The sequence below is a fragment of the Ursus arctos genome, unplaced genomic scaffold (genome assembly GCF_023065955.2).
Source record: "Ursus arctos isolate Adak ecotype North America unplaced genomic scaffold, UrsArc2.0 scaffold_8, whole genome shotgun sequence".
In the NCBI taxonomy this organism is placed as follows: Eukaryota; Metazoa; Chordata; class Mammalia; order Carnivora; family Ursidae; genus Ursus; species Ursus arctos.
In genome coordinates, this window is record NW_026623100.1 from 70,051,164 (window position 1) to 70,074,551 (window position 23,388).

Here is a 23,388-nt window from a genome sequence, read left to right on the forward strand (position 1 = left end):
CTCTGCACAGCTGTGTTATAAAATTGGGTATACTTCCTTGACCCTGATGATTGTTTTGCCAGTAGGTTTCTGTATGAATAAAAGAAATTTTTATTACTGAGGCTTATCCTCAAATCAAATTTGGACTATAAATTTCATTGAAGTTGCCATTATGGTATGTAAGAAAAGTATAAGTTTCACCCAACAGGTAATAACTGTTGTTCTCCAAAGGCAAGAGAGGAAAACCAGTCTCATCAACTGAGTATTAGTTGTGATAAGCAATCTTTGGTCTTCTTATAGTTTTGAGAGGTAATGATGCATTCAGAGTAAGAATTTGAACTTCCTTATGGTTTCGGTACATTCCCATGATTTCAGAGTGCACTTGAATTCTCATTTTGTTATTGATACAGATCAACCACATGTAACCCTGTAGTTGCTCATGTATTTTTAGAGTTTTCCTTGCATGCAGTTTTGTTTAACATGGGTCACAGTAATGGATCGTTTATACAAAGTAATGGATTGCTTCCTCTTTCTGCCAGCTGATTTGATCAGTCTGAAGTTCCTTTGTACTGTGGGTTACTTAACAAGTATGGAATCTGTATGGTATATTTTTTAGTATGACAGTAACTGTATTAACCATTTGTGTCCTCTAAATCTTTTAAGGACATTTTAATAAACACAAGCCCTAGTTTTGAAATGAATAAACTTGAAACTAAAATGAGCAATGAGTTATCATAAAGGACTAAACCACCAGACTTCTTGGAAAGCAGGTCATTTTCATTAGGTGATTGTTCTGGTTAAACTGTGGATTGGCCAGGAAAAAAAATGAAAACGTTTCTTTCTAGCTTTCCCATTTAACGTCTTTTTCTGCTTTTACAAACGGAGTATAAGAGAACATATTTGTTTCACTTTCCTAATGAAGAATTTGTAGTACCTGAGGGTCCTAGTTCTGAACATTTTCCTTTATCATCCATGGTGCTGTTTTATAAATGGCAGGTTTAGGGGATTAATATTAAATGTAATGATGATCTCGCATTATTCCCTGAAATTATTTTTTTAGCCAAATCCCTGATGATAGTGGTTGGTTTCGTTTTTTACTAATACGGTTTAAAAGTTGCCTGGAGGAGAAAATAAGATTGAGAGCTGAACAGTTAAATTCCAGTTGGTGGAGACTGCATTATTCAGTGACATTCATTCTCCAGGTACCATTCATAGGACATAGTTGAAAAACCTGAAAATAAGCAAAATCGCCTTTGTGTTTTCAGAGTTAAAACCCCAAAGAGCATATGAGCCCAAATGCGTAGAATGTCTCCTTTAAAGTTTGCTAACTCCCTTTTATTCACAGTCCCAACCAGCTGGTTTCAAAAAAAGAAAGAGAATTTAGACATCCTTGTTGTCAGCACATGGAAATCTACCAGATGTTAATTGTAATGTAGTATTCCGTTGTGTGGCCGCACCGCCATGTATGGGGCCACTTCTCATTATGAACTCTCATCTCCAATCCTTTGCTACTCCAAGTAATTCTTTTTTCCAGTTTCCCAACTGCATTTATTGAACAGCTCCTTTTTTTCTCCACTGATGTCTTCATCATAAATTTTATTCCCACGTGTATTCAGGTTTGTTTTGAGACTCTTTTATGTTCCACTGAGCTATGTGATCCTTTTCTGATAAATAGTTTCAACTGTTGTAGCTTCGTAATCTGTCCAATATTGTGGAGAGCCAATCTCTTTCTCTTCTTTTTCAGAATTCCTAGTTGGTTAGTGCATTTCATTTTGCAAATAAACATTAATATAATTCATTAAATTTCAAAATAAGAATCATCTTTTAGTATTTTAATTGGTATTGAAATGAATTGATCCATTAATTTAGCAGGAGAATTTGTATCTCTTTTGCAACGGAAGAACAAAGAAATGTCCCATTGTGTTTTAAAGTTTTCTTTAGATAAGTGCACTGCATTTCTTCTTACATTTGTATTTAGCTATTATTTTATACATGGGATTTCTTAATGTTTTAAATGTAAGTCATAAATAATGGTAATTTTGCCTTTCCAATATTTATAACTCATTTTTTATCTTGTCTAATTTCACCAATTTAGTACTTTTGAGACAGTATTAACAATACAAGAACAGAGTAATTCTATTAAAGTCAAACACATCACTCTTGTTTCCAAAACCCTTCAGAGGCTTCTCAGCTACTCACAGTAAAACCCAAAGTCCTATCAGACTCTATGTCCTCTGTCCCCCCTGCTGTCCCCATGATCACAGCATGAACTGCTGTCCTTTCACACATCCCACCCCAGCAATACTGTTCTCCATGCTTTTGCTCAACACACCAAATTAGGTTCTGTCTTATACCCTTTCCACTTGACCTGCTCCTCCCTCTTCCAGAAAAACTTTTTTTCCAAATATCTTCCAGCTCACTCCATGAATGTGTTTGCCCAAATGTCAGCTATCTTTGTAGCCTTTCTTTGACACCCTATTGAAAGCTACACCACCACTTCCAGCAATTCCTAATCTCCTTTCATTAGTGTATTTCTTCTCTGTATCACCATGGACCTGAGTTTACTAACATAGGCATTTTTGCTTAATTATTATTTTATTATTTATTGTTGTTTATTCCTTAAATTGTCCTGTAATTACTTTAGAATTATTAATCATTTTTGTGACTTACATGCTTTAATCACTTTTTGTATCATTTACTCAATAATTTAATATTTATTATCAATTATATTTATTGTTTATATCTTTCTCATTGCAAAAGATAGAAAGAAGAAAAAAATAAGGTGAAGGTATACAAAAAAATAAAGTGCAACAAAGTAAGATTTTAGGTTTGCATTTTAGGCTTAGCTCCAAAATATTAGGAATTATTTAAATAAAAAGGTAGTAAGCGTATTAATCATACTAGTTAAAAGACAAAGACTGTCAGATTAGATAGAGAAAAACATCCAAATATAGCCTCTAGATGTAAGGGCATAGACATGTAGAAAGTGAAAGAGTGGGAAAAGTTGTATCATACAAATTCTAACCAAAAGAAAGCTGCTGTAGCTATGTTCATATTAAAATAAGCCCTAAGGGAAAAGCATGCTAGAAATGAAGAGAGTTCTTTTTTTTTTTTTTTTTAAGATTTTATTTATTCATTTGACAGAGAGAGCACGCACAAGCAGGGGGAGCAGCAGGCAGAGGGAGAAGCAGGCTCTCCTCTGAGCAGGGAGGCCGATGTGGGGCCCGATGTGGGGCTCGATGTGGGGCTTGATCGCAGGGTCATGGGATCATAACCTGACCCGAAGGCAGACGCTTAACTGACTGAGAAACCCAGCAGCACCTGAAGAGAGTTCTTTCATAATTATAAAGGTTTACTCTGTTAGGCACTAATAGTCAACATCAGGAATGAAAGAGGTTATATCACTACTGTGGTCCAGAGATTGAAGTATAATCACAGTATATTACAAATAACTTTATGCCAATAAATTTTGAAGTTTAAATGAAATAGACAAACCCCTAGGAAAAGATAACATTAAACATACTGAAGAAGAACTTTTATTATTTTTTTTCCAAGAACTTTTAAAAGCCTGAGTGGTCCTAAGCCGTTAAAGAAATTGAATCCATCAATAGGCAAAACTTTCTAAAATATACTTAAGGCTTCACTAATGAGTTCTATCAAATATTTGGAGAATAAATCATTATTATTTTACAGAATCCTCTAAGCAACAGAAGAGGAGACCATACTCTCCAACTTAGTTTCCTCAAACTAGCAAACCCTTTACATCCAAACCTGGAAAAAGGTAATACAAGGAAAGAAAGTCATAGACCAGACTCAGTCATCAACATGCAAAGTGCTATACAAAATATTAGGGAACCATGTAAAAAGAATGTATCATGATCACAGTGGGTTTATCCCAAGAATGAAAAGTTAATTTCACATTAGAAAATCAATTGATAATTTACCACATTAATAAATGAAAGGAAAAAAATCATATAATCATCCCAATAGGTACCAAAAAGGTAATTGATAAAATTCAGCATCCATTTATGATTTTAAAAAGCAATTAACAAACTAGGAATAGAAATGTTTTTAATCTGACAAAAGTATGTCTCTGGAAAACCTTCAGTGCACATCATCTTGTGATTATATTGAAAAAAAAATTTTTTTTTAGTTTGGGAAAAGAATTATTTCTGTTAGCATTGTACAAAGCTCAGTTAATGTAAGAGAAAAAGATACAAGGATTTGAAAAGAAGAAATAACACTATCATTATATGTGGATGATCTGACTATGTGTTAGAAAATCCAGAAGGATCTACCGACAACTTATTAGAACTCAGGGACTTTAATAAGTTTGCTAGACACAAAATCAACATGTAAATATTATTTATATCATATATAAGCAGCAACCATTTAGAAAATGAATTTTTTTTAAAGATTTTATTTATTTGAGAGACAGAGAGTACAAGTGGAAGGGAGAGGAGAGAGAATCTGAAGCAGACTCTGCACTGAGCACAGAGCCCAATGCAGGGCTCGATCCCACGACCATGAGATGGTGACCTGAGCTGAAACCGAGCCAGATGCTTAACCAACTGAGCCACCCAGGCACCCCTAGAGAATGAAATTTTTAAGATACCCTATTTACAATAGCATAAAAAAATAAGTACCTAAAAATAAGTACCTAATAATAATAAACAAAAAGTTGTACAAGATGACTACATGTAAAATGTATAAACATTTTTAGAGACACAAAAAAAGAACTATCCCATGTTCATGGGTTGGAAAACTCAATATTGTAAAGATAATACTTCTTGAGTTAATTTTTAAATTTAGTACAATCAGAATCTCAATGAGATGTTTGTGGAACTTGAATAGCCAATTCCAAAATGTTTATGGAAATTCAGAGAGCCAAAAGTACCCAAGGCATTTTTGAAGACAAGCTGGGGTTTAACTTTTTGTACCAAATATCAAAATATATTATGAAGCTTTTGTCAGTATGACACTGTGCTCTTGGTATAGAGTGAGAGAGGTTGGCCAGTAGAACTGGTCAGAGAGCACTAAAAAGAACCCATTCACATCTACATGGGATTCACAACAGGAGTGTCCATGCAGAAAAGCAGGGAAAGGTCAGCCTTTACAGTTTATAGTGCTGGGACAATCGAGTTTCCATATGTTAAGAAATTAAATTAGACCCATATTTCACGGCACACATAACAATCAGTTTCAGGTAGATTATGGATTTAAGTGTGGAAGACTAGACCACAGAGCTTTTGGAGACACTATTAAAGAATGCTGGCTGCCGGGGAGCCAGCCATGCCCATGGACTCTGGCCCATCTGGCTTCTTTAGTGTGGCGTGTTCTAGGGCTCCTGGTGAGACTGGCAAACGAGAGTCCAGCTGAAGCCAAGAGGTCAGTTCCTTCATCTTTTCCTTTGCGGCCACTGCAGCTGCTAACACACCTGCTTCCAGCCTCGAGGGAGAAGTCTTCCTGTGGTTGGGAAAAGTAGCTCCTTGGCCCTTCTGCTGGGAGGCCTCAGCAGGGCAGCGAGAAACCCTGCCCGTCCCAGCACCGAAGACTGCTTTGTGTAAATCCACCCCTGTTTGAATCTCTCAAGTCTCGTTAAGTCCAATAGAATGTTGGTAGCACTTACAGGAGTAAAAGGACTCGTGATGTTAGAACGACCCAAAAGATAGGGAAAGACTTCTGAATCTGAAGGTGTAAAATCAGTGGTCAATTATAACACCACTCCAGTTGCTGAGAGAATTCATCCTTTCTGCCTCTCAGACTCTTACAGCATGCTGCTTGGTATCCAAGTGAAATGCCAGATCCCCGAATTAAACTGCTAACGTTTGACAAAATGATAAAAATTTACTTTCTGTGTGAGTTCCAGACACCCACTAAAGTGCCTGTACTTTCAGAAACAGAGGAGTAAAGTGTCATAGTTATTAATGCCATGTTGCGTAAGAGTTCTTATGGATCCACATCTTTAACACTTGGTATTGTTAGACTTCTTAATTTTTGCCGGTCTGTAGGGGATATTCCATGTGCCTAAGAGTGACAGTAGTCACATCTGACCTTGAGCCATCAGTCGTGGTCCTGAAGAATGTCTTTGGGCAGAAAGGCAGAGGTGACGTGGCGGCACGCCACTGTTCACTGACTATGGGAGCGGGCCGAGCCTGTTCCAGGGCTGTTGGATTCTTTACAGGTGCCTCCCGCAATGGCAGAGGCCTGCAGTTACGGTGCTGGTGCTGCCCGCTCTGCTCACCTGTTTCCTCACCCTGTGGTGGTTATTGCAGAATTGGGACCGCTGTAGCCCAGTGTTCTACCAGAGGGGAAGAAGAAGACCGAATATCAGAGTGGTCCTGGGATTCCAGAGCTGATCTCGTTCCTCCTCTGTCTGTGTTTGGATACGCTGGGTTGGAATTCACACTGAAAGTGGCATCCAGGGAGAACGATTCCTTTAACTGACTTTTCTTGGTTAGTCAGACTTCACAGAGATTCCATAACCTTTATGTGAGTCTTTATATATAATCTTTGTATAAACCCATTGCAGAATAAGCAGCAGGCTCTCATCAGCGGATTCTGGATCATCCCTGATGTTCTGGAGTCCATAGTCATCTGCACCACAAGGCCCCACGAATGCCTTTATTATGCACACTCAGTCTATCTAACATCTCCTCTGCTTTGCACTTAAGAAGATGCTAAAGTGGCAGCAAGTCCCGTATTCTAGCTGAAACCCTACATTCATTCCAAAAGCACATTGTGAGCATTTTATATGTAAAGTTGCCAATGCAGCATTTAAAAAATCCTCAGAAAAGGCTGTGGCTCCCTGCTCCCAAAGAATGTCTTTTGTTCACCACCAAGACCACAAGGAACAGTACATTCTTACTTAATGTGACAGAGGAGGAGACCTCGTAGAGGTCAAATTATGATGACCAAAAAAGAAACAACTAAAATATCTCAGCTGCTATTGAGAGAAAAGGAAGAGTCTATAGGAAATGGCTGAGCACTCAACTGACAGATATGACCAAGGAAAAACAAGAAAGATGATTACAAAGAAGAGTCCTCCACGGTTTCACCCTCAAATCCCTGTTCTTTATTAGTGGGAGACACTAACAGAGAGACTGTATATTAGTGAGAATTACAGATCAACTTGAACATTTGGGCAGTGGCACCCTACAGGTTACTATGGAAAAGGACTGTCAGTGGTAGAGAATGAAAAGGAGTCCACAAAAGGCTGTGCTGTCCTGTCAGGTCCTGCCAGGAAAAGTGCATTCAGTGCATCCGAAACGAGGAATGTAAATACAGAAGGGAAATGGCAAATCACTGATACCTGGAATCAAAGGAACAGACTCGCAGACTCCACTAAGAGGTAGCTTTACCTGATTTCTAAAGAAGCATTTCGAATGAGAAAAGTAATATCTTCATGATTTGAGGTTGGACAAGAATTTTTTTGAGCTCGGCACAAAAAATAAATGTAAAAGAAAAGATTTAAATGCAACTGCATTGAACTTAAGAACTTATGCCCACTAAGAAAAAAAATAAGAGATGAACAGGCAAGCCAAGGACTGCAACATGACAAAGGACTAGTATCGAAAATAAAAAAACAAAAACAAGACTACAAATCAAGGAGAGAAAATGACAGGCAGCCTAATAGAAAAGTGTGCAAGAGACTTGAATAAGCACTTCAGGAGATATAGAAAATGTAAACACATAAAAGTTGTTCAACTCTGCTGCCGATCAGAGAAAACACAAAGCTATACTGAAATACCGCTATTCTTCAGGTTAGTCAAGATTACAGAGTTTATCAGTACCAAATGTAGTACAGATATGTAACAATATGAGCTCATGTCTGTTGATATGGGGGCTACGTTAGTACAACTACTTTGGGAAATTATTTGGAATTATCTACTAAAGCTGAACCTACACATACCACACGACATAGTATTTCTACTTCGAGTGATATCATCAACAGAAATACATACATACATGCACCAAGAGACACATAAAAATGTTCACAGCAGCATGTTTGTAGTATCTCTGGACTGAAAACGACCCAAATAGCTATCAGTAAAATAAATAGCAGTATGTTCATACAGGGGAAACTGTAGAGCCAAGATAATAAGCGTTTCCTACATATATCAACACGGATGAATCTTATAAACTATTGAGGGAAGGAAGTAAAACACAAAAACATACTGCTGATTGCATTTATATAAAATTCATTAACAGACAAGCTTTAACTATAGTATTAAGGAATATGTATTAGTCTACTCAAACTGCCGTAACAAAATACTGTAGACTAGGGGGCTTAAAGAAGTGACATTTATTTTCTCGAAATTCTGGAGGCTGGAAATCCAAGATCAGCATGCCGGCCTGGTGAGTTTCTGGTGAGATTTCTTGGCCTGTAGACGGCTACCTTCTCCATGTGTGTTCACCAGACCTCTTTGTGTGTGCTTGGGAAGAGCGAGCTCCGTGGTGAATCTCCTTACAAGGACACTAATCCTGCCTACCAGAGCCCCACCTTGTGACCTCATTTAACTCTACGTATAATCACATTGGGAATTAGGGCTTCAGCTTATGATTTCAGGAGAGTCACAATTCAGTCAATTGCAGGACGATAACTCTTAATGTAAAGTAAAATAAGGAAGTGATTATAGTATTAAGGAATGATAAGTATTGATATAAAACAAAGTAAGGAAGTCAGGATAGAGGTTACCTAAGATGTGAAAGAGGTAGGAGTTGGGATTGAAAGGTGCCATGCTGGCAGTGTTTTGTTTCTGGATCCACATAGCTGTTCATTTATTCCATTATTTGTTAAATTACGCATTAATGTTTTATATGCTTTTCCATATGTATCTTAAACTTCTTTTATTTTTTATTTTTTTTTTAAGATTTTATTTATTTGACAGAGAGACAGCCAGTGAGAGAGGGAACACAAGCAGGGGGAGTGGGAGAGGAAGAAGCAGACTCCCAGCGGAGGAGCCTGATGTGGGGCTCGATCCCAGAACGCCAGGATCACGCCCTGAGCCGAAGGCAGGCGCTTAACGACTGCGCCACCCAGGCGCCCCTAAACTTTTTTTTAAAAAAGTAAAACCATTGTGTCCGTTCTCATTTCCTGGTCTACAATCTGTTAACATTGGTGATCTATTTCACTTATATTACTCTGTTATTAATAGGGATTGTGCTTAACTCTGCCTTTTCTGATTCCTCATAGAAATTATTTTTATATATTCTTTAAGTATTAATATGGTAGATAAGGTAAATTTAAAGTGTTTTAAAGATGCTCTTCTTTCTTGTGGAGTATATATTTCCAGGTATCAGTTGAAATTATATTTTGTCCTTGAACATTTTCCCCTGTGGGTAGAGATTTCCAGCTTTGCTTCTTTCTGGCCTGCACTTTGTTAAGGTTAAATCAGGTATTAGAAATGTATTTGGTCCTCTTAAAGATTATCTTTTATTGGTAAGAACAAGGAATAGAGGATCTTTTCCAAAGTGAATTATTCCCAACTATAATCAATAAATGCTGACTAGAACCAAGGTTCTTTATGGAGCTCTACTTTCTTCTGGTATCAATAGTCAGTCAATATGGTGTAGCTCCTGAAAAGGCACTTGAATTCCTAATTTCAGCAGTCTTTCGAAAGGATTGTGAATTGCTGTCCCAATCAGGGAAGTATCTAGTAATCTGATTTGCTCCTAACCCTGAAAATTAACCCCAGTAACTCAAGGGGACATCCTTATATTCTCCCTCAGATGGCTTGTGCAGTGAGAAGACAGCAGATGGTGATTCTTCTCTTTCACAACAGATCTTTAGTCATATTCTGAAACCCCATTTGTCCATACTGTATGGAAGAAACACTAAAACAGTGGGTTATCCCTTAAGAAAACTTCTCATCAAAGTATGTTTTTTATTGTAGATAATTCGCTCCTTTCTGCTCTTTCCAACAATCGAGCGAATGTCTGAGTCACCGAACGGCAGGATCGCCACTCCACTTCTGTGCTGGCTTCGATACGCTCTCTATGTTTTTGCCTACCTTCTACTTAAACCATGGCCTGAGAAAATCAAGTCCTTTATGATCAGAATTGCCCTTCGAATGATGAACCTGCAGAGCGAATTTTCGGTCCTGAGTGTATTAGAACCGTTCTGCCTTGGTAAGCACATTTTTTTAATAATTTTTATTTTGTTATATTAATCACCATAGAGTACATCCCCAGTTTTTGATGTAAAGTTCCATGATTCATTATTTGCGTATAACATCCAGTGCACCATGCAACACGTGCCCTCCTTAATACCCATCACCAGTCTATCCCAATCCTGCACCCCCCTCCCCTCTGAAGCCCTCAGTTTGTTTCCCAGAATCCACAGTCTCTCGTGGTAAGCACATTTTAAAATGTATATGTTTTTCCATTTCTTTGTGTCTTCCTCAGCTTCTCTCATAAGTGTTCTATAGTTTTCAGAGTACAGAACCTTTACCTCTTTGGCTAGGTTTATTCCTAGGTATCTTATTTTTGGTGCAATTGTAAATGGGATAAATTCCTTGATTTCTCTTTCTGCTGCTTCATTATTGGTGTATAGAGATGCAAACAGTCTTCTGTGCAGTGATTAAAAGAATGAAGTCTTGCCATTTGCAATGATGTGGATGGAACTAGAGTATATTATGCTAAGCAAAACAAGTCAGAGAAAGACAAATACCATATGATTTCACTTGTGGAATTGAAGAAACAAAACTGAAGAACATAGGAGAAGGGAAGGAAAAATAAAATAAGATAAAGAGAGGGAGGCATACCATAAGAGACTTACCTATGGGGAACAAACTGAGGGTTGCTGGAGGGGAGTTGGGTGGGGGATGGGCTAATTGGGTGATGAGCATTAAGGAGGGCACTTGATGTAATGAGCACTAGATGTTGTATGTAACTCACAAAACACTAAATTCTACCCCTGAAACTAATAATACACTATATGTTAACTAACTTGAATTTACGTAAAATCTAAAAAATAAAGAAAAATTTAAAAATCTAGAAAAAAATAAAATGTATATGTTTATTCTTGTCTCAGAAAGTAGTAAGAGAATAAGCTCAGACAGTTGATGAATATTGAGCAAGGATTTGTTGGTTTTTTTCCCCAGAAGCTTAAAACTAGACATAAAATAAAAATAGAATAGGAAGTTTAATTTTAATTTTCATTGAGCTTTAATTTTAAAACTTATCCTCTGATTCTCCACTCTAGCTGTCAGATGGTGGGGAAAATTCTGTATTTAGTATATATATGGAATCTTTATAGGAATCCAGGGGGCACCCTGTTAGTCCAGTGTGAGAACTTAGGAGAAACCAGCCAAGGAAACCAGGCCCAATATTCCTGTAGAGTGAATAGGCAATGCTTTTATTTTCCTCTTTAAATATTTTTGGAGGGTTTTAAATGATAAAAGAAATAAGTAATAGTCATGGTAATACAACACTGGGTGTTGTGCTGATTATATTTTCTGAATGTGCCAGGAAATATTTGCTACTTTACTTTTTGGCTTCAACCTTGGTTTTACATTTAAAAATAATCTACCTTTTTAATTAGTACTAATTTATAGAATATTTATAAATCATTTTCATAATAAAATAATCCTTTCTTAATCTGTACCTCAAAAGGTTATTGTAGGATTAAATATGATAATATATGCATAGTGTCTATATAATATTTTATTTATAGTAAGCCTCCAGTGAATGATATAACAACAGTTGCAGCAGCAGCTAATGGCAATACTCTAAGCTTTTACTTGTAGTCCTCAGAACTAGTCAGGTTTTGGTATTTTACTGTCGCCATTTTACGGATGAAGATACAGGGGTAGAGAGAAGTTGCGTGATTTGCATTGTCATACAACTCGTGGGTAGTGTTCAAACTTTGGCAATCTCCCACTATGCTAAAGCTTCCTTCTACCGTAGCTGCTACTATCATCTTTTTGCCCCAGTCGATCATAAAGGCAGGACTCCTGAATAAAGCTTACCATGCTCACCTGCATTAAGAGTGCCACACTATCATGTACGTAATGAATCCAGAAACAAGTCACAGCCCTGTTGACAGCTACAGATTGATTGTATGCGGTATTTTTCCACATATATGGCAAAAAACAGTCATTGCAAATACAAAGTTCAATATATTTTCTGTATTTGTAGATTTTTGTCTGTTCCATACTCTTCAACCCCCATTCTTTATTACGGCCTTAGCATAGCAGTGGAAGAAGATGAGATAGGAAGAAGGGAAGCAAGGCTAAGGACAGTTATAAAAATCACCAAAGACCAAAGTTGGAAAGGCCACTTAAAGACCAGGTCCAGCCCCTGATCTTTCCCTCCTATTATAGAAGAGAAAGAGGTGGCCTAAGTGAGAAAGGCATTGGCTGCAAGTCAGAAACTCTTTCCCTGTCTGGTTCTCGTTCATTGATCAGACCGGAAGTTAGATTAGATGATCCCTAAGGGCCAATATACCTTTGGAAATTATTTGAGACCAAATGGAAGTCACTTGAAATTGTGGCAAACATATATAAAATTACTCCACATATACTTCAATAAATCATCTTATTTCCCTTTACAGTTTTTTTCTTTTGGTATTTTTCTTTTTACCCTATAGAGAGGATTATAAAAAGCATTTTCCAGTTGGGGAATTCCATTTTCCTCCAAGGAATTCTGCTTCCAGGAGAATGGAATGATGTACTTTCCCTGCTTTTCCTACTAAGGACCAAAACCCCTGCATATTCAGTAACATGTAGGAAGGTAAGAAAGAACACAGAGAAACAAAAAAAAATAGAACAAACAGAAAACAAATAATAAAATGGCATACACGCTCTAACATACCAATAATTAACATTACATGTAAATGATCAAAGTATACCAATTAAAAGACAAAGATTGGCAGAATGGGTTAAAAAACATTACCTAGGGGCGCCTGGGTAGCGCAGTCGTTAAAGCGTCTGCCTTCGGCTCAGGGCGTGATCCCGGCGTACCGGGATCGAGTCCCACATCGGGCTCCTTCGCTATGAGCCTGCTTCTTCCTCTCCCACTCCCCCTGCTGTGTTCCCTCTCTCGCTGGCTGTCTCTCTGTCACATAAATAAATAAAATCTTTAAAATAAAATAAAATAAAATAAAATAAAATAAAATAAAATAAATAAAAAACATTACCTAAGTATATGCTGTCTTCAGACATCCCAGTTCAAATATAATTATACAGATAGATTGAAAGTAAAAGAATGGGAAAGGTACGTCATGTAAACATTAATCAAAGGGAACCAGGAATTACTGTATTAATATCAGATAAAGTAGACTTCAGAGCAAAGAAAATTACAAGGGACGGAGAGGGATATCGCATAATAATAATAAAAGGTTCAGTCTACCAAGAAGACAGAAGACAGCAATCCTAAAGGTGTGTGCACCAAACAAGAGAGCTGCAAAATATATGAACCAAAACCAATAGAACTGAAAGGAATGGCCAAATCCCCAATTATAGTTGGATACTTAAGCACACCTCTCTCAACAGTTGATAGAACAAGACAGAAAATTAGCAAGATGTAGAAGAATTCAACCACAGTATCAGCCAATAGGATTTAATAGACATTTATAGAACACTTTCCCAAAACATCAGAGTTTCTGATGGCATTAGACAGGCAGCCACCTATGCTTTTCTTATACCTCTTTAGAAATATTTTCTAAACCCAAACCAGGACATGGGGTATATGAAAGTTTTGTGTATTTTTCTATATACGTTTAGTGGCTGTGTAACACATATGACATATAGTCAAGTGTTCAATGTTTTTAACTAGAAGAGGTACTTATATAAAGGTGTTTTCCGATTTTTCTACGCCAGAGTTCTAAGCACCCTCTTTGAGAAGTGAGCTGCGTAAGCTGCACGTAAGAGAAAGGAATCTTCCTTCCAGCTGTAGCAGTTGACCTCCTGCTGCATCTTCCAGAGGCCCCAAGTGCAAGCATCAAGAAACAAGACAGTTCAGACATGATACACTACCCTCCCTGGCTCAAGGCAACCAGAGCCTTCCAACCACATTGCTGCTTGGGGAGCCCTGGGATTCCTTTTCTGCACAACCACTGGAGAGTGATACTTTGTGCAAATTAGACTCTAAACTGGATTGAGCTCTCAGCTGCCTTGCTTCATCTCTGTTCCAAACAACCTATGTGCAAACAAACTTTCGGAGCACAGCTCTCCTATTTCTGCCATCCTTCCCTCTCTGGTTTTCTGTTCTCTCTGTTCTAGATCTGGCCTTCTGATGTTCAAGTGAGAGGTACTTCAGGGGTCTCTTTTTCCCCCATAACGCACTCAGTCTGTGTAACATTGGGTAAAGGGAAAGCAGGCAAGGATTACTTGTCTTTTATTCTTGGAGTTCTTGGTTCATGGTTTACATGGGTCTTAATTAAGTCTCCTAGTAGTGACCCTAGGCTGATCCTTAACCAAGCATTTCAGTCATCCTAGCCAGCCTCTTCCTACCTGTCCCCTTGGGATCACATGTCACCCTTGTCTCCTCTTGCAACAAGTACCACAGAAACTGCCTTTGCCCACACTTGCCCTGGCTATCCCTTAGGTGATTCCGATTACCTTGCTTACTATAAAAGGAAGACAGTCCCAGCTGAGAGAGACCGACCGATACTCCTAAGAGCCCAGCTTTTGCAGATGATTAGTGGACTCCTGCCAAGCTTATATCCCATGAATGATGAAGGTAATCAGTATTCGGACCAACCCACTTGAGTTGGAAGTATGATTTTTAGGTTACACAAAGAGAGGGCCCACCAAGGGAATGGAAGACCGGCTCCAAGATCATTCTCAGTGGTCTGTGCCATCTGTGACATCCCCTGCAGACCTGTTTCTCTGCTTTCCTGTCATCCAGACAGTGACCTTTAACATGCCAGCTTGACTTCTAGGAGGCCTTGCAGTGTTTGCACATTATGTAATGTCTGTGCTTCAGTAGAAATCTTACAGAAACAAACGGAGGAAGTTTGCTGGTCCAAATAGTGGATAATAAATCCTGCCCTATCTAGATAGACACTGATTTTCTGTATCCTTTAGGTTATACACATATTTTTTTGTTGTAGTAAGGTCTGAAAAATTCAAGGAACCAAAATATTCAAGTCTTTCAAATGCTGTTGTCCTTTTGACAAAGATGGCACTTCCTATGGGCTGGGATTCTGCATATCAGCCTTCTTCACCAGATTGAGTGAATGAAACATCACTTCCTATCCAGCATTCAAAGAGTAGCCCTAATTCAATTAACATACTCTATAAACTTTACCACAGTGTTCATCAGATCAATTTGCGTAATTAGATTGTTTTAAGTGTTTTTAAAGAAAATATATGGGGTTTTTTACTTTAATTTTAATTCTGGAATGTTTGCTACTGCATATTTTCTTTACAATAGATATTTCTTCTGTTTCATAAGAAATAGGCTTTTCACTGAGACAGCTAAATTAGATTTCTTGATCAAAGCTAAAAGCAAATATATATTAGCTTAGCAGTATCACAGGTCAAGATAATTAATTTTAAAAAAATATTCTAGGGTCTTTTTATTAGTTAGGCCAAATTGATGTTTTAATTCCTTTCAGTTACCTAACTAGAAAAACATAATGCAGAGACAAAGGGCATTCCTGGTGGGTTATGTTACTTTGTTGCATACATTCTTATAAAAAATTTTTTCATTATCTTTCCTTTCCTTGATCTATATGGAAATAACTTTTAAATATGTACAGTGATATGAAATGAACTCTTCAATGAACTGTCACATAGCTTTACTAAAGAAGCACACATTTCTTCTCAAAATATTTTTAACTCCGTCTCAGAATAATTTTTTGAATAAGACAAAACCAGACTCCTATGTTACCTATTCTCTCATTTATGTGTGTAGCTTAGAAAAATCTATTGTTAAAAGGCAACTGCAGCTTTAATAATTCATGGAAATTTAGCCTAAAATGCAGCATGACAGAAAAGTTGTGTGTGTGTGTGTGTGTGTGTGTGTGTGTGTGTGTGTGGTCAGTATTAGGATTTAGGACAAAAAGTGATTGGATACAACACTAGAATAGCATCTCTGATTTATAATTAAATGATTCAATTGAAGTTTTACTATATTTTTCTAAAGAAATTTATATGTATATATTATCTGTTACTATAAAATGTTGTATTATTTTTTTCTAAAAAAGATCATACACCTTGAGTTGTGTTTTTCCCATTAGTGAATTCATTGTCACAGAGATAAGATGATTTCTTTGCAGACTAAATGGATGGTTATAATAACCAGTGTAATGGCAAAATCAAACAAACAAGGGCATTCTACTGTGGAACCTTACAGGAGACTCTAGACTACCTGTCACCAAACCAGCAAGACAACTTGGCTTCCAGTCCCCACATTCTCCCTCAGAAAACTATGTGTGCATCTCCCCCAAAACTTCCTAGTGTATCACTCACTGTGGTTTTACTTCCCTCTGCATTTTCCCTCACTGCTGAGACCAGTGCTTGATGAAACCTCGTTTTTGGTCTGTCTCAGCAGAAGCTCTTAGACTGTCCCTCTTCCCTGCAGTGATTTGTGCTAGTTTTATACCAGTACCTCCCAGCTCGGCTCGCCAGGGTCCGTGTGCTTCTGCCTCCAGTTCTGGCCTCCGCTGTAACATCAGCTTGTGCACCACTTCAAGGAAAGCAGCAGGTGTTTCCTCCTGACCACTGCCCCCCCACACTCCCCCCCCAAAAAAAACCCAACACCAGCTCAGTCCCTTCCCATTTCATTTAACAACCCTTACTGACACCTGCCATGAACCGAGGACCAGCTAAGCCCTGGAAAGAATAACAAATGAAATAAACCTCCTGCCTTTAAGTTCACTTCCAGCGTGGTCAGAGAGACAAATGTGAAGAATTGTCATCTCTCACAGTTAGGGCCATCATGAGAACAGTTGCCCAGCATGAGTGGAGCCAATAAAGGAAACATCAGTTCTACCTAGGTAAGGAAGGGAGAAGAAGACAAATTAATTTGAACTTGAAGATGAGTTGGGATTTTTCCAGAAAGATGGAATAGCATCAAGATAGGCGATGGAGTTCAGCAGAAGGCAGTTTTCCGTCGTAGATTACAGGTACTTGGAGAACTTAGTGATGCCATCTGACCTGTGAGATGAAAGTCCTACAGGTCTTACAATGTCAGCCCCCACTCCTTTCATTCCATTAGCTGCTCTCCTATGAGGTGAAGTCCTGTAGTGATACTTGAACACTAAGCAGGTTTCAGAAGATACGGTAGCAAATAAAATAGGATATTAGACTCCTCAATGAATTTTTTTATACCTGTATTTAAATTTGTAATAGAAAAAAAAGTAAACAATTCACATTCTTCTAAATCATGTTCTTTCCTTCATGTTCATGTTTTTGTTTCCATTACTCCTGCTTCTGGATATTTCCTTCACTGTGGTGCTTGAAACTCTGAATTCTGCTGGGTTTCCAGGAATGCTGTTGACAGTCATTGCCAAGAGAAATGTGTTTTCCCCTTAGGAAATTACATGTCCATTTGGTATTATTATTTCTGACCACTGTGTTGTGTTACAAGCATTTCTGAGGAATGAAAAAGATGGCTTCCTTGGAGCAATTACTGGAAAGGAAACTGGTATGTTACTTTCTTTAAAAAAAAAAAAAAGTATACTTAGATCAGAAATTATCAGGGGAAAAAAAAGAATAGAAATAAAGACAGGGTGAGATACATTCCCTGATAAAAAAAAATTTAATTTTAGAAATATAAAATTCCTTATAAGTTATTTGAATTTTTAAGTTGTTTCTGATTCAGGAATAACACTACAGAAAAGTGATTAAAATATGAATGCTTTTACCTCCATGAATTATCCCAAAGTAAACTCCCACTTAACTCCCACCCAGCTCAAGAATCACCATTGCCTGGCTCTCAGAAACTGCCCTTATGGCCCTGAACAACCAAAAATCCACTCTGAGCTCATTCGGGTTGTTGACAGAGTCCAGTTTATGTAACTTTATGACTGAAGTCCCCACTGTCTTGCTCACAGTGAGCCAAGGGTCCTCTCAGCTCCTGGAGAGGTCACTCTCCTTTCCTTTCCCGGTGAACTCCAGCTTCAAACCAGCAGTGGTGCTTCTAATCCTTTTAGCAGTTTGAATCTCTGACTTCCTCTTCTCCCACCAGCCAGAGGAAAACTCTGATTTTGAAGGCCTTGTGTGATTAGGTTAGACCCACCAGGATAATCACCCTTAAAGTCATTTCTGCTGTATAACATAATCTAGTCATGAGGGTAAGATGTCATCAGATTCCCAGGTGCCACCCACACTCAAAAGGAAGGAGTCTGTAGAAGGGCAAGGATTATTTGTGACAGCTTAGATTTCTGCCTACCACAGACCACTATTTTCTCCTGCTCTTAAATGCTACCTCTGTCTGTCAAAAATCCAATATCCATATATGTGTAGTCATTTCTGGAAGAGTTTATATAAAATCAATATTATTTCTTCCTAAATGTTTGAGACAGTGGACCAATGAAGTCCTCTTACCCTGGAGTTTTCTTTGTGAAAAGGCTTTAAGTTACAAATTTAAATTCTTTAATAGATAAAAGACTTTTCAGATTATCTGTTTTCAAGTAAGCTTAAAATTTGTGATTTTGTTCCTTTTATCTCAGTTGTTGAATTTCTTGGCATAAAGTTGATTATAAGATTGCCTGATTGTCCCTTTGGCATCTGTAAGATCTATAGGGTGTCACTTCTCTTTCCTGATATCGATAATGCTTTATGTCTCATGTCTTCTCATGTATGTTTTGTTTTGTTTTTCCTGATCAGTCTGGTTCAAGGCTTATCAAATTTTACTGAACTTGTTCTTGGTTTTATTTATTTTCTCAATTGTTTTTCTATCTTCTGTTTCATTAATTTCTGCTATGAATATTATTTACTTTATTCTACCTACTTTGGAGTTAATTTTCTAGTTTCCTACAGTGGAAATGAGGTCATTCATTTGAGATCTTTTTCCATTTCTAAAATAGGCTTTTAGTGCTTTATAAATTGCTCTCTGAATACTGCTGTGGTCATGTCCCACAAATTTGGATATGATGTGTTTTTATTTTTATTCACTTCACAATACTTTTATTTCCCTTTAGATTTCTTCTTTGACCCAGGGGTTATTTCGAAATGGGTTATTTCATTTCTATATATTTGGCAATTTTCCAGATATCTTTGTTATTGATTTCTAATTTAGTTCCATTATGGCCAGAGAACATACTTTGTATGATTTTGGTTGTTTAAATGGATTGATACACGTTTTATGGACCAGGATGTGGCTTAACTTGGGAAATGCTCTGTGGATACTTGAAAAGAATGTGTATATTCTGTTCTTGTTGGGAAGACTGTTCTATAGATGTCACTTAGGTCAAGTTGAGTGATGGTGTCATTTTCTGTATCCTTACTGATTTTCTTTCTAACTGTTCTATCAGTTATTAGGAGATGAGTGTTGAAATCTCCGACTGTATTTGTGGATTTGTCTGTTTCTTTTTGTATTTCTGTATTAGTTTTTACTTCACATATTTTGAAGTTTAAACATGTTAGGTGCATAAACATTTTGGACTTTTATAACTTCCTGATGAATTGACTGTTTATCTCTGGTAATATTCTTGGCTCTGAAATCCAGTTTTTCTTATATTAATATAGTCATTCCACCTTTCTTTGGGCCAATGTTAGCATGATATATCTTTTTCCGTTTTTTAACTTTTAGCCTATTTATGTCTTTTTATGTAAGGTCCGTTTCTTGTAGGCAGCAAATAGTTGAATCTTGCTTTCTTACCCAGTCTGCCTTTTGATTTAAATGTTGAGACAATTTATATTTAATGTTGTTATGAATTGGGCTGGCTTAAATCTGTAATCTTGATGTGTATTTTCTATTTGTCTCCTATGTTCTTTGTTTCATTTTTGCTTTTTTTCCTGTGAATCAGTTGGGTATTTTTTATGATTTCATCTCCTTCGTTGGCTTATTAGTCATTCTTTGTTTTGCTGTGTCAGTGGTCACTTGAAGATTTACACTGAACACCTTTAACTTTTACAGTCTTGAAATGATATTATGCCACTTGAAGTATGCCATAAGAAACTTAACAACAGTGAGCCCTTTCTCTCTCCTACCATTTGTGATACTGTTATCATATATTTTACTTCTTTGATATATTCCTATTTTCACTTTAAACAGTCAATTGTCTTATACAGAGATATAAATAACAGAGAAATGTATTTAAAACTTACCCACATAATTACTATTTCTGATGTCCTTTATCTCTTTGTGTAGACACAATTTCCATCAGATATCATCTTTTTGCTTTAAATATTTCTCATACCATTTCCTGTAGTTCCACTGATAGTTAATTCTTTCAGCTTTTATATGTCTAGAAATGTATTTTGTCTCCATTTTTGAAAGCTATTTTCACTGACTACAGAATTCTAGATTGGCAAGTTTTTTTTCCCCCTTTCATTACTTTAGAAATGTTCCTCCATTGTCTCCTAGTTACATCATTTCAAGAAGAAATCTGCTGTCATGTTAAGTCTTGGTTCCTCTGTATGGTTACAGTTGACCCTTGAACAATGCGAGGGATAGGGGTACCAACCCCCCATGCATTCAAAAATCTGTGTATAACTTTGACTCCCTAAAAATTTAACTATTAATAACCTACTGTTGATCAGAAGCCTTACCAATAACATAGTCAATTAACACATACTGTGTATGTTGCATTTTTTATATACTATATTATTACAATAAAGTAAGCTAGAGAAAAGAAAGCATTGTTAAGAAAATCATAAGGAAGAGAAAATACATTTACAGTACTATACTGTATTTATCAAAAAGAATCCATGTATAAGTGGACCCACACACTTCAAACCCACGTTGTAAAAGTGTCAGCTGTGTATCATTTTTCTCTGTCTACTTCTAAGATTTTCTCTTTATCACTAGTTTGAAGCAATTCATAATGTACTTTGGTATAGTTTTCTTCATGACTCTCGTGCTTTGGGATTCTTTGAGCTTCTTGGATTTGTGGGTTTATGGTTGTAATATTTTAATATTTTTTCAGATATTTTTTCTGTACCTCCCTCCTTTAGAGACTCCAATTACATGGTATATGACATATGACACCACTTTGAAGTTCATTTGTGGTTCACTGAGGTTCTGTTCTCCCCACCCCCACCCTAGTTTCTTTCTCTGTGTTTTCTTTTGGATAGTTTCTATTGTTAAGTCTTCAATTCACTAATTTTTCTTTCATGATGCCTACTCTTCTGTTATCCCATCTAATGTATTTTTCATCTCTAGAAGTTTGATATGAGTCTTATATCTTCCATAATTCTGTTTAACATGTTCAGTATTTCTCACTTCTCAAATATATGGAATACATTCTAAAACATTCAGTATCTGTTAATACCCATTTTTTTTAAAAATAGGCTAATTTTGATATAATTAAAATGCCACAAAACTCACTCTTCAGTGGTTGCTTTTAGTATATTCTCAGAGTAGTGCAACCATGACAACTATCTGACTTTAGAATATTTTCATCACCTCAAAGAGAAACCCCATGCCCATCACTCCCCATTTCCACCTTCCCCCAGTCCCTGACAACCAGTAATCTACTTTCTCTCTCAATGTATTTGCCTATAATGGACGTTTAACATAAAAGGAATTATACAGTAGGTGGCCCTTTGTGACTTGCTTCTTTCATTTGGCATGATGTGTCCAGGGTTCATTCATATTGTACCATGTATCAGTACTTCATTATTGCTCAGTAATATTCATCATATGACTATATCATATTTTGGTTTTCCATTCATCAGTTGATGACCATACAGATTGTTTCTACTTTGTGATTATCACAGCCAATGCTGCTGTACACATTCACATAAAGTTTTGTGTGGACCTCTCTTTTCAGTTCTCTTGGGTTTGTGCCTACAAATGGAATTGCCGGATATATGCAGTAACTCTACATTTAACTTTTTGAGCAACTGTCAAATTGTTTTCCAAAGTGCCTGTACCAATTTACAATGCCACCCACACTGTATGAGGGCTTCAATTTCTCTGCATCCCTGTCAACACTGGCTTTTGTTTGTCTTTTTTCTTGTAGCCATCCTGTTAGGTGTGGTGTGCTATGACATTGTAGTTTTGATTGCATTTCTTTGATGACTAATGATGTTGAGCATCTTTTCACACACTTATTGGCCATCTGTACTTCTTCTTTATAGTAAGGCCCTTTCAAATCTTTTGCCCATTTTTATTTTTATGTTTTTTTATAATAATTTTTATTATATTATGTTAGTCACCATACAGTACATCCCTAGTTGTTGATGTAAAGTTCCATGATTCATTACTTGCATATAACACGCAGTGCACCATGCAATACATGCCCTCCTTAATACCCATCACCGGCCTATCCCATTCCCCCACCCCCTTCCCCTCTAAAGCCCTCAGTTTGTTTCCCAGAGTCCATAGTCTCTCATGGTTCATTCCCCCTTCTGTTTACCCCCCCTTTCTTCTTCCCTTCCTTCTCCTACCGATCTTCCTACTTCTTATGTTCCATAAATGAGTGAAACCATATGATAATTGTCTTTCTCTGCTTGACTTATTTCACTTAGCATTATCTCCTCCAGTCTCGTCCATGTTGCAGCAAATGTTGAGAAATCGTTCTTTTTCATGGCTGAGTAATATTCCATTGTATATATGGACCACATCTTCTTAATCCAGTCATCTGTTGAAGGGCATCTCGGCGCCTGCCACGATTTAGCTATTGTGGACAATGCTGCTATGAACATTGGGGTGCATAAGGCCCTTCTCTCCACTACGTCTGTATCTTTGGGGTAAATACCCAGTAGTGCAATTGCTGGATCATAGGGTAGCTCAATTTTTAACTTTTTAAGGAACCTCCACACTGTTTTCCAAAGTGGCTGTACCAACTCGCATTTTTATGTTTTAAAGGTTTATTTATTTATTTCAGAGAGAGAAAGAAAGAGAGTGCATGCGAGCATGGAGGTGAGGAGCAGAGGAAGAGGGAGAGAGAAAAACTCAAGCACACTCTGAGCTGAGCGTGTGAAGCCCAATGCAGGGCTGGAGCTCCTGACCCTGAGATCACAACCTGAGCCAAACTAAGAGTTGGACACTTAACCCGCTGTGCCGCTAGGCACTCCCTTTTGCCCATTTTAATCAAGTTTTTGTCTTTTTTATTGAGTTTTAACAGTTCTTTATATATTCTGGATACTACATCCCTATTGGATATGCAATTTTTTTTCATTCTGGGGGTTGTCTTTTCACTTTCTTGATGGTATCCTTCACAGTGCGAACAATGGTAATTTTTATGAAAATCATTTTATTTTTCCTTTTCTCACTTGCGCTTTTCATGTTGTGTTTTAGAACCTATTGGCTAACTTTGGAAAACAGTGTGGAGGTCCCTCAAAA

General features: G+C 37.3%; 1 protein-coding gene across 3 annotated transcripts in view; it reads left to right on the forward strand.

Annotated features, from left to right (window-relative positions):
* LDAH (lipid droplet associated hydrolase) overlaps positions 1–23,388 on the forward strand; it is a 102,724-nt gene that overhangs the window by 60,440 nt on the left and 18,896 nt on the right. For all 3 annotated transcript variants that reach the window (XM_026519539.4, XM_026519554.4, XM_048222666.2), the window contains one exon: positions 9,876–10,110. In XM_026519539.4, coding sequence (XP_026375324.1) covers positions 9,876–10,110 — 235 coding nt within the window. The remainder of the gene's footprint in view (positions 1–9,875; positions 10,111–23,388) is intronic.